This window comes from Pantherophis guttatus, chromosome 2 (assembly GCF_059756535.1).
Source record: "Pantherophis guttatus breed Tessera chromosome 2, ASM5975653v1, whole genome shotgun sequence".
Lineage (NCBI taxonomy): Eukaryota > Metazoa > Chordata > Lepidosauria > Squamata > Colubridae > Pantherophis > Pantherophis guttatus.
In genome coordinates this window covers 182,236,504-182,252,894 of record NC_142064.1, presented here as the reverse complement: position 1 = coordinate 182,252,894, position 16,391 = coordinate 182,236,504, and the positions used below count along the sequence as shown (strand labels likewise).

Genomic DNA, 16,391 nt, shown 5'->3' with positions numbered 1-16,391 from the left:
ACCTCCATGGTGTAGTTTAGATCAACAAATAATTGTAGACTATTTTATTTATTTGGAATATACAATACTGTAGAGTTGCACATGCAGTTATTATAAAGAACTTAAAAATAAATCATGGCTGCCAGAAATGGCCATTCAGACAGAGAGGATATTAAACCTGAAACTCACTTGGTATTGGGAAATTAAACTGCTGTCCCTGAACTTTAATGGAGGCTTCCATGCCTGCACTTAATGATCTACATTCTTTCACAGTTTCATAAATCTGCATAGGGTGAACTGATTTTCTTTTAAAGGAAACATGAAAAATATGGATGAGCCTGGTGGCTCAGCAGACTGATAGCATTGTGATTAACACCAGCTGTCTGCAATTACTATAAGTTCGAATCTCACCAGGCTCAAGGTTGACTCAGCCTTCCATCCTTTCTAAGATAGGTAAATTGAGGACCCAGTTTGTGGGGGCAATAAGCTGACTTTGTAAATATACAAAAGTATGAAGGCTATTGCTTAACGCATTGTAAGCCGCCCTGAGTCTCCGGAGAAGGGCGGCATATAAATCAAATTAAAAAAAAAATATTTCATTTCCGTCACAACCGGAGTGTTTTAGGTACCTCATGCTAAGACTATGAATAAAGTCTCACACTCTAATCTACAGCCCTAGGATACCTTGAAGGTCTCCCATCTATGTATTAGTGGCTTCAAAATTTGCACAATATATTGGGAAGATGAATGATTTAGTGAAATGCATTTTCCCCTCAATGTAGGTCAGCAAGTATACTCCTTTCCCAACTTGTGCATCAGCCTGTCCAGAACAGTAGAGAACAATGGGGAAAGAGAATGTTAGATATTTCCAAAAAAGGAAAGTTATTTTATAGTCTTAGTTTGACCTAACCCGTATCAGATATGTTCTAACTTTGTGCTTCTGTGTTCTTGTTTCTTAGGATATTATTATGAGACTCATGTCATAGCACCAAACCCAATGGAAATTAATAGTTAGATTTTTTTAAAAATCTAACAATCTAAAAATTGAGTTTCCATGTGGCTTCAAAATAATCCATCCATCCTACATGAAGGTCCAAGTAGTTCTGGGTACTTGGCTTGCCCATTTTCAGCCACTGCTGCACAAGCTGTACTGGCTCCTGGTTTCTTTCCTAGTGCAATTCAAGGTGCTGGTTATCAACTAAATGGCATGGGGCAAGGTTATCTGTGATGGTACCTGTCCCTGAGGGCATATGCCCATCCCATCAAGTCAGATTAGATAGACATGTTCCAGGCCCTTCCTTAAAGGTATCATCTGCAAGGATCTTGGAGACATTCCCTTTTTGTTGTTGTTGCCACCCTGACTCTTTGGAACAGCCCCACCCCCATGGAAAGCTGTTCCAAAAAGTCAGTAGAGCAGAAAGCTCCTCACCCATACTTTTGGTTAGAATAAAGTGAGCTCACTGTCCAGTTCCAAAAACTAAAAAAGACATATTGAGTTTATGGAGATTCTCAATCATCCAGGTCATAGTTGTCCTAAAGGTGCTTTTTCAAGAGGCAACTGGACTTTCTGATTTTTCTTTTCTTTGAAGACATTTCATCCAGGAAGCTGAAAAAGTGAAATGTCTTCAAAGAAAAGAAAAACCAGAAAGTCCAGTTGCTGCTTGAAAAAGCACCTTTGGGACACACATTGAGTTTCTTCTAAGCAGTTCCCTTTATTGTTTCTCACCTCCAGGTAGGAAATCTCTTTTTTAATTTTTTATTTATTCTGTTTTTATTTAATATTATTGTGAGTCTCCTAGAATTATCTTGAATAAGGTAGGCAGCTATCATCATTATTCTACCAAATTCTTCACCAAAGATGAAGACATTTTCCCCAAATTAGTATTTATTGAATTTGTATTCATTTCTTCTGTCTGAAAAGAGTGATCAGGACAACTTCTAGTAAAATAAGAAATCAAGTTTAAAAGCATAGAATTAAGAAATGTAATTAAAATTTAAAGCAATCAAATTATCAATCATGTCATTGTTTTTAGAGCAGGGATATTTTTAAAAAATATATTTTAGAACTTTTTCTCGGACTCCTAAAAGATGTCTCTTAAATCTGAGTCCCTGGAAGTGGAAGTTTTTTTTAAAAAATGTGATATTATGTAGAACTATATGGAATTTTATAAGTGTAAGTATGAAAATCACTGATGTAAAAACAGGAAGAGAGAGAACTGGAGAGCCAAACTGTGATTACTTAGTTATACTTGGCTCAAGATACTTTGATCATTGCAGAATCAAACCAACTTGTTTCATGAACTGACCAAAATGCAGTGACCCAAAGTCTGGGGCAGGCATTGAAACTAATTATAGCAAAGACTAGAAACCGTTCAGATTATAGCAGACAGCCTGACAGTCTCTTGTGTATTACTTGCTGAAGCCATAATTGCATTTTTAGTTGAGTTAAAGTATGCTCAGTGGGACAGAATTGCCTAATTAAGAGTACTATTTCCCTGGATGCAGCCATTTGTCATTTTATTTGAAGTTCTGCTACTGTCTTACCCATGGAAGCTGAAATCTCTCTTGGATAAAATACTCATATTACTTTGTCGTAATTTATTCTATGGATTACAAGACACAAATAGATGGAGGATAGTAGATTAAGTTGTTAACAGAAAGGCAGATTGAACGGAAAGGCCTGTGAGTTGAGATTCAGGATAGAAATATCACTTAGTCGTATATACCGTCCCATAGTGCTTTACAGCCTTCTCTAAGCGGTTTAATCTGGGTCCTCATTTTACTGACCTCAGAAGGATGGAAGGTTGGGTCAACCTTCAGCCGGTCAGCATCGAACTGCCAAATTGCAGTCAGCTGACAGTCAGCAGAATTACTCTGCAATACTGCATTCTAACCATTATACCACATTCTAACCACAATCCGCAATCTAATATATGTGCACCGAATGAAGAAGATAGTCTTTTACTAAATACCCCTATTATATTAGAGGATTAAAACCCTTCAACTGTTTCTGAAAAGTGAAATACTATCAGTGGTAGATAATATCTCACAAAACTTCACCTGATTACAATTGAAAGAAAAACAATGCTTGTATTTTTTCTGAAAATCTCTTTTAAGAACTTTGAGCTTACCTCTTGTGAATTGTTGATCCAAAAAGTTCCATAAGCAGTATTGATGTGCTACTTACATGAGTAAAGTAACCATATGGAAAGGAGCTATGCATGAATCCCTGTCTTTAAAGCCATTCTCCTCTGCACTTTTACCATGTATAACATCTGAACTGGAAAGCCTTTTCTGATTGTAGAGACTCAGCACAGAATTAAGAGCACTACTTTTACATAATGCAAAATTGTGAGAGGAATTCTTCCATAAATTCAGGAAATTTAATTGTTATGCTGAATACAATGGTAGTGGGACCAGTAATGACAAGGGTTAGGTGTAACCTAATCGTAAAGCAGTAACAGAGTTGGAAGGGACCTTGGAGGTCATCTAGTCCAAACCTGTTCTCTCAGGAGATTTATACTATTTCTGATAAATGGCTGACCAGTCTCTTGTTAAAAGTCTCCAGTGATGGGGTACCCACAACTTCTGAAGGCAATTTGTTCCACTGGTTAATTGTTCCACTGGTTAAGGAATTTTCTCCTTAGTTCAAGATTGTTTCTCTCCTTGGTTAATTTCCATCCATTGTTTCTTGTCCTGCCTACAGGTGCTTTGGTAAATAGGTTGGCCCCCTCTTCCTTGTGGCAGCCCTTCAAATATTGGAAGACTGTCCAAGCTTTCCATCTATTAATAGAGGAGACTTATGAATAAAAGTAAAAGTAAAGGTTCCCCTTGCACATATGTGCTAGTCGTTCCCGACTCTGGGGGGCAGTGTTCATCTCTCTAGCCAAAGAGCCAGAGCTGTCCGAAGACATCTCTGTGATCATATGGCTGGCATGACTAAATGCCAAAGGTGCACGGAACACTGTTACCTTCCCACCAAAAGTGGTCCCTATTTTTCTACTTGCATTTTTTACATGCTTTCGAACTGCTAGGTTGGCAGAAGCTGGGATAAGTAACGGGAGCTCACCCCGTTATGCGGCACTAGGGATTTTAACCACTGAACTGCCGACCTTTCAACAAGCTCAGCGTTTTATTATTAAATTATTAAATTTAGTAAATTAAATTATTAAAGTGGACCAAAGTCCTGAAGTACTTCCTATGCAACCTCATCATGGGAGTTTACATATGTGGAAATTAGTGAAGAATGAAAAGAGTATATGTCCCTGGCAGAGTCATCCAAGACATGAAAATTATACCAAATGCCCAGCTAAAGCAAGCAGCCATTGACGTTGGCAGCAGCAACATAGGAATATGCTGGGTGTTCGTGATTATCTGGTTAATCATGACAAAAGGATCATTTCATGGTATATGGGAGAAAATAACAGTAAACCATATCTATATGCTACCAAGAAGACCATATGGGAAAAAATTATACCAAGATGGATGATACAATGTCAAATGATGGACCCCTAAGGTCAGATGTCACTCAACATGTTACTGAGGAAATGCTGAGGATCATCTGGAGTACTAATGATATTTATAATAAAGCTAGAATAAAAATCTTTGGAAAGTCAAGTTGCTGATGTTGCCATGTAGAAAAAGAAAACCTGAAGCTGCCAAGGTAGAATTACAGTGGGACCATGGAATGTAAGAAGCATGAACAAAGGAAAGCTCAAGACAATGTAAGCTGAAATATGTCAACTACATGTTGACATTTTACGCATCAGAAAATTGAAATGAATAGGATTTGCACATCAGATTTTTCAGTTAAAATATCATATTGTTTACTACTTAGGACATAAAGAACAAAGAAGGAATGATGTTGTTTACATAGTGAGGAAGTCTACAAAAAGACCAATACTGGGACACAGAATAGTCAATGCCAAATGATTTTGTGGAGAACCCCTTTACTGTGATATTCATCCAAATTTATGTTTACCAGGTTAATAAGTTTTATGGTTTAGTGCAGTCTGAACTCAGCAGAACATTCAAACAACTTACAGTATGTCGCTTGGAGTTGCAGTTTGGAATGCCAAAAATTGTCATGAAAAGGAAAAAAACATAGTTCAGTTGTATGACTTAAGAAACAGAAATGAGAATGGCTTATCAATTTCTGTCAACCCAATGATTTTGCAGTGCCCCCTGGAACAATACCCCTCCTTAAGATTCACCCTATCAGTTAGTTCAGAAGATTTTGAAGATCTGGCTTTGCTCCCAGGCCTAAGATTAGGATAGCAGCTCATGATAGTTACTGATTTCTTGCTAAGTTGTGTTTTTTTCTGGACGTATATGCTTTTTTTCTGTTTTATTGTTTCCTGTCCTTGAATGTAAACCATTCAGACTCATCTAGGAGTCAGACAGCCCCCCCCATGCAATAAATAAATAAATAGATAATAAATTCTTCCAACAGGCAAACAGCATCTATCTACATGGACATTACCAGATGGAGTAGATAGAAATCAATTTGCTTTTTTTTATTGGTACAGAGAAGGGGAAGAACTCAATTATCACAGCAAAGTCATGACTGGGGCTGACTCTGGAACATATCACAAACTGTTCAAGTAAGAAAATAAAAGCAGCCAAATGAAGCTAACCAATTTCCATGATACCATCATGAGCACATGCCCACTCTTTTCATGATTTTTTTTTTAGTAAATTATGTGTAAAGTTCTTACATGCATAACCTAATAATATGTACAATTTAAACAATCTAAATTATAGAAAACCCATGTACTATACTTTAAATTCATATGATTGTTCAGTGCCCTTTGTAGCTGTGTGGACAATTAAATCTGGATCTCCCAGATTCAAAGATAATATTTTCAAATATGCTCCACTTGTGCTTATATAGGGTAGGATTTTGCTTGCATTTTAAACTCTTAGGAAATTGATTTAAAATATAACTTGTGGACCCTAAGCTCCTTTCTGGAAAATAATCTATTACAATGCAGGCTTGCATAAAGAATTAGCTGGTATGAGTTGAGTTACTGCTGAAAACTTATGTAAACACATCTTATATAAATTTTGTATTAGAAAGGAAATAGAAATAATGTACCACATTGCAAAATGAACTGTTTAAATTCCTTTACTCTAACAGTGAAAAAAAGTTTTCATTTTGACAACCAAATATAGAATATTAAAATAAGGTTCAATGAATTGCTACTGTGTAAGTTTGTCATTATCAGTTTATGAACGGATGACAGAACACTTGTAAGAATCCAATATTTTATGAAGGAGAGGTGAAGGTTATTCCATCCCAAAGAGTATGATCACTTAATAATGGTTGAATTCAGATATTAATTGAAGTACTTTATAATTGTTCATCTCAGAATTATAACAGGCCATAATTAACATTTTTATCTGATTCAACATTGTCTATAATAATTCATTAATGCCTACTCAATTATGGTTTAATATGTTCCAGTTTCTTCTTACTTAAAGATTCAGTAATTAATACAATTAGGAATTGCATCTACTTTCCCAGAATTCAGGTTCGTTCTCTCTGGACATTCTTTCATGGCAAGGTGACTTCCTTTACACAACAGGTGCCATTTTTTCTTTTTGCTTATACAAGCAAAAAGACTGTTGAACATTGAAGACTGTTGTTATGATGGAAAAGACAAATGTAGTTTGAATTACATTCTGCCTTGGCTATAAGGGATCCAAGACTGTCAAATTGAATCTCTTGCTTCAAAGATTTCTATTTTCCTGACTTCAGCCAAATGTTCATATCCCAGAACTACAACACGGCTGTGTCACATAAATATACTGCTATGGGGACTCCCATTTTTCTGTCACATTTCAAGAAAGCTATGGAAATCTTGGGGAACAATATTGAAGCGTAATCCAAAAAACAAACAAACAGACAAAAACAGGTTCATGTGATCAGTTGAGCAAAATGAAGAGCTCAACCTGTATGGGATGGAATAGCATTTCTCCTACATGCAAATTTGTAGTTGTTCTAATGTAACCATAAATATGAATGCCCAGAGTCTGCCTGAGACCAATATTCCCATTATAGGCTAGTGCTTATTCCTGGAAAATGCTTATGTAGGTATGGTAATCACAAAGGTTTGCTGTATATCTCTCTGGGTATGGTTTCCTTTTGAAGAGAGTTCCTGTAAAACATTGAATTGTTGAAACAATTGGACTGATTTGAGGGATTTGTTTTGGAATCCTATCTAACATGTTGGTAATGGCCTTGACTAGGATACAACCTTTTTTTTTTGTATAATCTCCTATTATCAGCTTCTTGCTAGTTTTCCCAGCACCACAAGAAATGGATGAAAAAAAAAAAGAGATTTTATTTATGGTTAGTGTGCTTGCTCTGATTGATGTAGGGATTGACTTAGAGGATTCTGGGTGCAAACTAAGTAGGAAATTATTTTATAGTAATTTTCCAGCCTAGATAACATCATCATATAGGTACTGTCAGTTCTATATTTTTTTCAAAAAATTGCATGTCTGAACCACCTGTTTTAATAAAACCAAGATATATAAATTAAATTTCTGGGTAATTAATTAATTTATTGAAGAGCAATTCTAAATATAGGTTGAAAAATTAATTACAAAAAGAGTCTGTAAAATGTGTCCTGAAGTTTTGAACTACAAAATAGGAGTGGTGTTAGGGATTGGTCACCTTACATGTAATGTTTGTTTTTCTTACTTTTCTACTTACCCTGTAAGTAGACCAGTTTCCTTGTAAATTATGTTTATTTACAACCATTAGTTGTTGGAAATTAGTGTGGTTTCTGCAGACGAAGAAGCTAAATTATGTACAGAGACTCAGAATAACCAAACCAATTTGGCACTGCCTATTTATATTCTTGAGGGTTTACATCTGTACCTTTTCTTTACAGCTCAACTGAAGGATTTGGTGTGGCAGAGAAGATTACACTGCTCACTTTTATTTCAGCAGTTATTCTTATGGCTATCTTGGGAAACCTACTGGTGATGGTTGCCGTATGCAGGGACAGGCAACTGAGGTGAGTCCTTGCATATGTTAGCGTCAATCTCTTTGCTTCAAAGAGGTTCACAAAAAGTGAAATAAAAAGATGAAAAACAACACTGAATGTCAACAGTATGATAAAGAACATTCTGCTTCCCGCTCATGCCTGGCTGTTAGTGTCATATCAAACTTCTGATGTTTGCAGTGTATTTGGGATTGGAATATATGTAGCTGGTCTGCAAATGTCTAGCATTTACAATTCTATTTTTAAAATGGTTTTTAATTGAAGATTTTTAACAGTAATAAAAGCTAATACAAAATGAAATTATTTAAAGAGAAAGAATGGAAAAAAGAAATATAGAGAAAAGAAAATTCAGAAAATAAATAAAAAAAGAACAAACATATTTAAAGAGTGACTTCCAATCTTCTTTACATCAAGTACCAGCAAATGTGACATCCCTCTTCCCCCTTTGAAATTACTTTACATATATCACTTCTTTCCATTTCAATCCGCCATCCAAAAACCAGTGATAGTCTTTTCTAGTTTCAGCAAAAAGCTCATAAAGGGTTTCCAATATTTTATAAAAATATTCATTACCTTCATCCCTCATGAAACAAATCAATTTTATATTTTTTGCTCTTACATAGTATTCTGACATTGTTAATCCTTAATTTGATATTGAAATATTGTTCTTCAATATGGATATTGTCCATCCATATATTTTATCCGTTTTTGTCTCCTCCTCCTCCTCTCCCCCTCCTCCTGCTCCATCATCCTATTATCTCAAATTTAAATTAAACCATTTAAATTCTTGTTAAGCTTTTTGTCAGGGCAAAATCTCTGTTCAAAGGGGTCGTTTTGGTATCTTCCTTTAGTAATGGCTATTGAAAGAAGAAAGCACTTCTAAATTTTGGGATCATTATGTGGGTAGTTAGCTGGTTGGAGAAGATGTGCAGAATGGCTCAAGAAGGTGTTTCTTGGTAGAACTGGAAAGTCTGCTTGAAGTTCTAAATCTATGGCCTGCTGTTTGAGATCAGCTTGTGTGCGTTCATAACCCATCAAAGTGGTAATAGTGGTAACAGAAAAGCCATAGAGTTGTAGTTTGGCATGTATTGCTTGGCACCAGGGAGACTGAAAGCTCTCAATCGTAATTAAAGGGGTCAAGCCAGCTGAAAAAAAAGATATCTTAAGACAATAGGAGAAGATGAAAATCCAGACAGCAGTAGGCCAGTTTCATAGTGAAGGACCAAGTTTGAAGTGCAACAAGGGGATTAAAGAAATGGGTCTCAAAAATTTAAATTGAACTCTTTCCAAGAAGGAATGATCTGTAGGGGCCCAGCTCCTACTTTTAGGATTCCAAAAAGTAGCTGGACTTGGATCTTAGCCAAAAAGATTTTAATCACTGAAGGTATATGCTAAACTCCTTTTGAAGAATTGATTGATTTGATTGAATGTGCTGCACGATGTTCTTAAGGTGAAATCCTTTAATAAAGTTCCCATAGTCTTATTAGGATTAGAGCAGTGGTTCTTAACTTTTGCTCCTCAGAGCTCTGCGAGACCGCAATGTCATCACAGGAGTTCTGTGAAGGCTTGAAGAAATATTATGTTTTAAATCTTGGGGTTCCTTGGTCACAAAAGGTATTTAAGGGTGAACAAAAAGTTGAGAACCAGTGGATTAGAGTTTTCACTTTGACCTCTGCTGCCTGTATAAAAATAATTCCTGACTATACAGACATACGAGAGAACAATGAAGGTTTTTAAAGATGTAGATAAATTATCCAAATTATCCAAAGAAAAATTGGATGTACTAAATACAGTTAAGCATTTAAAAACAAGAAAAATAAAACAACTGGAAAAATTTAATTCCTGAGTCAGTCTTTGACATCCATAGGAATTACTGTTCTGAGCAGCATCCCCCATTTAATTTGATTATGTTTTAGAGACTTTTATTTAAAAATAATTTAGAGAGAAACTAGTGTCTTATTGATGCCTTCCAGGAAATATATATCTTTCAGAATTGATTAACATTTATTAACCTGTCGGAAAGATTTCTTAATTTAAAGAAAAGAACAAAACCTGAAAACCAACCATTGTAGGTTTTTGTTTTTTTTTTTTTGTTTTTTTTTTGAAGCTTAGATTTTCATTTTTGAAAAATCTTGTTTTCAAGCTTGGTTAATTAAAGCATTAGAACAGATAATTATACCATTACTTATCATTAATACGTGATTTTATTTTTATTTTGCTTCTGTTCTGCCACACAAATCTTCATAGCAAAAAAGGAGCCTTATTTCACTTGAATAAATTGTGCAGTGCTTGCTGTTTTGATCACAACTATTTGAAGAACATTGTTGTTTTATTAAAGCTTTTTAATATTTAACCAGTGTGTAAAGCATTTTAAAATATGAAAGAAAATACCAGTAAATATCAATCAGCAATTGAGAAAATATGTAAAATGATTATATTTCTTCAAGTAAGGATTGAAATAGGATATCTCTTTTTATTCTTTACATACACAGTTGCTGTTTTTTCTCTAAATCATGTCTGACTTTGTGACCCCATGGACCATAGCATGCAGGCCTCCCTGTCCTACACTGTCTCCCAAAATTTGCCCAAATTCATGTTCATTGCGTTGATGTCACTACCTAACCATCTCATCCTCTGCTGTCACTTTCTCCTTTTGCCTTCAATCTTTCCCAACATCTTGGGTCTTTTCCAATGAATCCTTTCTTCTGATTTGGTGGCCAAAGTATTTGAGTTTCAGCATCAGTATCTGTCTTTCCCAAGAACAGGATTGATTTCCTTTAGGTTTGATAGATTTGATCTCCTTGCAGTCAAAAGTCTTCTCCAGCACCACAATTTGAAAGCATCAATTCTTCAGTTCCTTATGGTCCACCTTTCACAGTCATATATTACATATATATATTAAACCATAGCTTTAAATATATATACCTTTAAATATATGTACCTTTGTCATCAAGGGGATGTCTCTGCTTTTTAATATGTTGCCATAGTTTTTCTCCCAAGGAGCAAGTGTCTTTTAATTTCATGGTTGCAGTCGCTGTCTGCAGTGATATTAGCCCCCCCCCCCAAATAAAATTTGTCACTGCTTCCATTTCTTCCCCTTCTATTTGTCAGGAAGTGATGAGATGGGAAGCCTTGAACTTACCTTTTTAATGTTCAGTTTCAAGCCAACTCTTGCATCCTTCTTTTTCATCCTCATCAGTTCCTTTTCACTTTCTGCTATTAAAGTGATATTGTGTGCATATCTGAGGTTGTTGATATTTCTCTGAGCAATCTTAATTCTGACTTGTGATTCATCCAAGCCGACATTTTGTAAGATGTACTCTACATATAAGTTAAATAAGCAGTGTGACTTACACATAGAGAGACACAAGCAAATTCACTCCAAACAGGTATGTTATTTATGTCAAGTATTTTTATTTGATTATATTGCCAATTTAATAATCTATTATTTCTTGGACAGTTACATCCAAAGCAAATATTACTGTATAGTGCTTTAAGAACAGAATTACATAGCTGTTGCGGAGGAACAAAAATGTGTCAGATTTTCTTTTCTTTTTGTGTGTGTAGTATAGTCAAACACTCCAAGCCTTCAAGGTAGCAATTAATATTAGAGTAAGGAAATGAGTAGTCCATTGTGTACTGATGTAGAAGGAAAGCTTTATTACATATTTCAAAAACAGAAATACTTGACTGGCAAGGGAATTTATGAGAAACGTTGGCAATTTTTTCCAGGTTCTCAATTCATAGTTGTGACAGTTGCAGAGAATACTACAAACAAGAGTCTTGGTTTATATGTCATTCTCTTCTTGGCATCAATCTACATATCTTTTGATCCTAGCTAAAGCTTCCGAGGCTGCAAACTTTATATTGAAATAGTTACTGCGGTTCCAATACTAATTCTAGATTCCAAAGAATCTGCAATATATGGATTGGTTTTAGTTCTTCCATCCAATCATGACCAGTTCTCAGACACTAGCTGCACAAGTCTCTGTACTTTTCTTAGCAAGACTTTTCAGAAGTGGTTTGCCATTGCCTTGTTTTAAGGACTGAGAGACAGTGGTCTGCCTCAGATCATCCTGCTAGCTTTGTGCCCAAAGAGGAACTAGAATTCACAGTCTCCTGGTTTCTAGCCTGATGCCTTAACCACTATACCAAACTGGCTCTCTATATAGTCTATAATGCTTGGCAAATACTAAAATGAAATTTTTTTCATGCGTGAGTAATGACCGCATTCAGGACCAGAAAACAGTTTGATACCATCTTTTTAGAAAATTCTATATTCATAAACATTTTTAACAATACAATAGGATGCTTCAAAATGTATGAAATCAAGTTGCTATCAGAATAGTGTTAATTAAAATGCATCATTTTGATGGATAAATTATAGGTTTTTTTACCTAATGTTTTCTGACCATGATTGCTAATGAAAATTGTTTTAAAAATGGAAAAAGCACTTGAAGTGAGCTTGTTCAAATTGAAAACGTACTAAAATATAAATCAGTTCTGTATGGCTGATGAGGGTAATCTGTAAATTTCACCTTCAGGAGAAATAGAGTTCCTTTTGGAACAACTTTTACAAATAAACAAATATTAAACAAAATGTGCATTTGATTAATACAGAAATAATGCAGTAAATGGGTAACCAATTTTAAATTCAGAACTAACTTCTGTCTAATACTTAAGGATCAATGCTTGTATATCTCATTTTACAGGAGAATCAAGACCAATTATTTCATAGTCTCTCTCGCCTTTGCTGACTTGCTAGTATCTGTTTTGGTGATGCCATTTGGAGCAATTGAACTGGTTCAAGATAACTGGATTTATGGAAGGATGTTCTGTTTGGTTCGCACTTCTCTTGATGTCCTCCTCACTACTGCATCAATTCTTCATCTGTGCTGTATCTCATTAGACAGGTAGGAGCAAAGAAATGCCTATTTTATTTTGCACTGGTTCCTTACAATCTATACTTTTCAGTGAGATGCAAATTTAAGATCAGGCTGTAGAGAACTATTCTATATGCAGTACTTACTCTGTGCTCCACCTCTCTTCATTAATAGGTGTTAATTCTGCATAAGGAGTGAAATATATAAGCTGGATACCCTGGCTGGAGGAAATTTTGTGTTCCTTTTTTGCTTTGGGGGAAAGTTTGAGAGTATTGATCATTATAGAAGCTCAAAATACCCGGCATACCTTTAAAATTCCAAACCTTCAAAAACATCATGCTGATTATTCCTATGGTTTTATGTGTGTACTTACTTTTTGGGCTCTTAAAACCTCCTGATGTCTGAAACATTAAAAAGCCCAACATGTTTGTTCTTGTTTATTACAAGTAATATTACAAAGTACTAGCTCTGCTCTTAATGGCCCCGGGCAAATAGCACCTTTTCCAACTAGCAAATGTTATTTAGGACATAAACTTTCATGAGCTGTAGCTCTCCTCCTTAGAGCTGTCATTGCTTAATGCAGAAAAATATTGCCTTAATTTTAGGGTTTTATGACTACAGAAAGGGATTGTGCTTTTTATGTTGTTTCGTGTATTATTCTCACATAGGAGTGATCCTTGGCTGCGATAAAAGCAAACTTCAGATGACCTTCAAAACATTATACTGCATACTGTGTGCCTGTCCATATTGCACTTAGTCACATTACTACGATAAACAAAGGAGTTCCAAATGAGGGGATAATATGGGGGCAGTAGCACCTCCAAGAGAGGAAGATATTTCCCATTCTTTCTTCAAGAATATCCAGACTGCCCATCAGTTCCCCACAAGGCTTGACATCCTATATCATAGGAAACAGACTTAGAAGGAATAGGCTATTTATCCAAGAGTGGGTTTCCTTCTCCAAGGACTAATTTCAAGCCATCTTTGCATTATCAAAGGCTGCTAAATGGAAAAGGGATAAGTACAATAGTCTTGAATACCGACAAATCATTTTTATGAAAAGGGAGACATGCAGGCTTTCATCTTGAAGGCAAGTGCTGAATTTTGATTAACAATGGAAAAGTGATCCATTATTCATGCTGGGGTTAGGCTCCGGAATCTAAATGGCTCCTTCCAACTTTATGCTTCTATGATTTTATGATGCCAGAAAATGTGGGTTAGATACTTCACCTGGGAGCAGATACAGTGTGGCATACCTGAAGGCATGTCACTGATACTAACCACTCCATTCCCCAAAGTAAAATTAGAAGTTGGTGACCAATTTTAAGACTAAGCTTAAAATGTCCTGCTAGATCTTCTGCTCTGCTTTCTCTCTCTCTCTCTTGATCCTGCCTCACTGCCCTAGGCAAATGATACTTGTAGTCTGTGACAATGACTCTGTTGCTTGTGTCTTAGCAGGAGCTGACAAGGCATTATAACTAATTGTCAAACCCATCTTAAGCACTGAGCTATGTAATTGAAATTCACAGTACCAGATTGCCAAAAGCAGTGATTTATTCCTCCAGAATTGTGACTGGATGCTTGAGAACATCGGCTTCTTCCGTGGGATTTATCTGCTTTATATGTCAAGGGTTTTCTGTTATGGTTTCATGCTCTTTGCTATCATCTTTGGCTTCCTTTTGGGTCCCGACCCTCACTTAAAAGGCATCTCTGTTTCAGCAAATTTCATAAACTATTTCAACTTCTTCCCTCAAGAAGACGCTATAGGGCATTGCACACCAAAACGACAAGACAGAAGGACAGTTTTTTCCCCCCATGCCATCACTCTGCTAATTCCCTAATTCCCACAACACTGTCAAACTACCTAGTAGGATTGTATTACTATTCTTCTTCTCATCTTTCTTACAGGTAGTGCTCGACTTATAACAGTTTGTTTAGTGACCATTCAAAGTTACAATAACACTGAAAAAAGTTTCTTATGACCAGTTTTCACACTTTTGACCCCATAGTCATATGATCAAAATGCAGATGCTTAGCAATTGACTCATATTTATGACAATTGCAGTGTCCTTTTGTGACCTTCTGAGAAGCAAAGTCAATAGGAAAGCCAGATTCACTTAACAACAGTTTGAATTTAACAACTAGTTTGTTAAATTAATTTAACAACTAATTTAACAACTACAGTGAGTCACTTAACAACTGTGGCAAGAAGAGGAAACTCACTTAACAAATGTTTCACTTAGCAACAGAAATTTTGGGCTCAATTGTGGTCATAAATCAAGGATTACCTATATTTCCTTATCTTCTTATGACTATAACTTTGTTGCTTTTACATTATTTACATTATTTGTTTTATTTAGCATCCTGGTATGATTTATGTTGATTGCTTATTTAGTATCACTATCGCTGAGTGTTGTATCTTATGATTTCGGGTGAATGTATTTTATGATGATTGTGATCATGATTTATCACTTGTTGCTTGTATGTACACTGAAAGCTTATGCACCGGAGACAAATTCCTTGTATGTCCAATCACACTTGGGCAGTATTGGGCAGAATTCTATTTTATTTTTTTAAAAAAATCAATTTTTTTAAAGGAGTGCTAAATTCAGCATAAGAAACTAATATTCTAATATTCCACTATGGCTAAAAAATTACTAAAAACAGTTTTTGATGGTGGAGATATATAGATATAATCTATATTTTTCCTACCAATACAGAACTATTCCACTGATAGATTTGTCATTTGATGGTTCCTAGAGAGGCAAATATCTCATGTATGTAAAATCCTTCCATTTTACGCAGAGTAACCTTGTTAAAATGCTCACAAGAGATTCACGTACATGGAAGATATACTAGATCCTCCTGACTTGCCATGAAGGCAAGTCAGGAGGAGTCAGATAGCAGTTTTTCTAACTAAGACATTTTATTTAAAAATTTAAATTTATTTCAGTTTTATTTAAATCAGTACAGAGTTAAAAGAGGAAGAATGTACTTTTTTCCCCCTGCAGGTGATATTTCCTGATTTTCAGTTCTCCATCTGAACCTGATTTTTTTTTCCTCCTCTGCTGGAGAAAGCTTCCCAGCTTTCTCTTAAGGAAGAATCTTTAGAGATACTGTTCCCGTTCCTTCTCAGTAGTGAAGAGGGAAGATTTGCAGAATGAAAACTAGCGATGGAGAAGGATACATCTGCACGCCCATGTTTTGTTGCTTTGAAACAAAGTGCTATCTCTGGTGACATCCATTGGCCTGAAAAATACAAAAATATGAGCTGATCTTTGGAATTGTGCCAGTTTGTTCAATAATGACAGGAAGCAGCTGTGACAGCAATAAATGACAACTTAGTACATGGCCGCAGCTGATATTCTTTATGAGACTTCTATGCACAATGCTAGAATTTCTAGGGTACAAAAATAGGAGTTACAACAAAATTCTTTTATTCAGCATAATATATGTATATACTGCTGCACTCTCTCCTCCAATTACAATAGAACAGAAATGATATTGTTCCCCA

The 16,391-nt window shown here is 35.5% G+C and overlaps 1 protein-coding gene across 7 annotated transcripts in view; it reads left to right on the top strand.

Moving 5' to 3' along the window:
• The window catches only part of HTR4 (5-hydroxytryptamine receptor 4), a 266,632-nt gene that overhangs the window by 95,466 nt on the left and 154,775 nt on the right, over positions 1–16,391 (top strand). For all 7 annotated transcript variants that reach the window (XM_034405873.3, XM_087887389.1, XM_034405880.3 and 4 more), the window contains 2 exons: positions 7,881–8,006; positions 12,707–12,907. In XM_034405873.3, the coding sequence (XP_034261764.1) occupies positions 7,881–8,006; positions 12,707–12,907 (327 nt within the window). The remainder of the gene's footprint in view (positions 1–7,880; positions 8,007–12,706; positions 12,908–16,391) is intronic.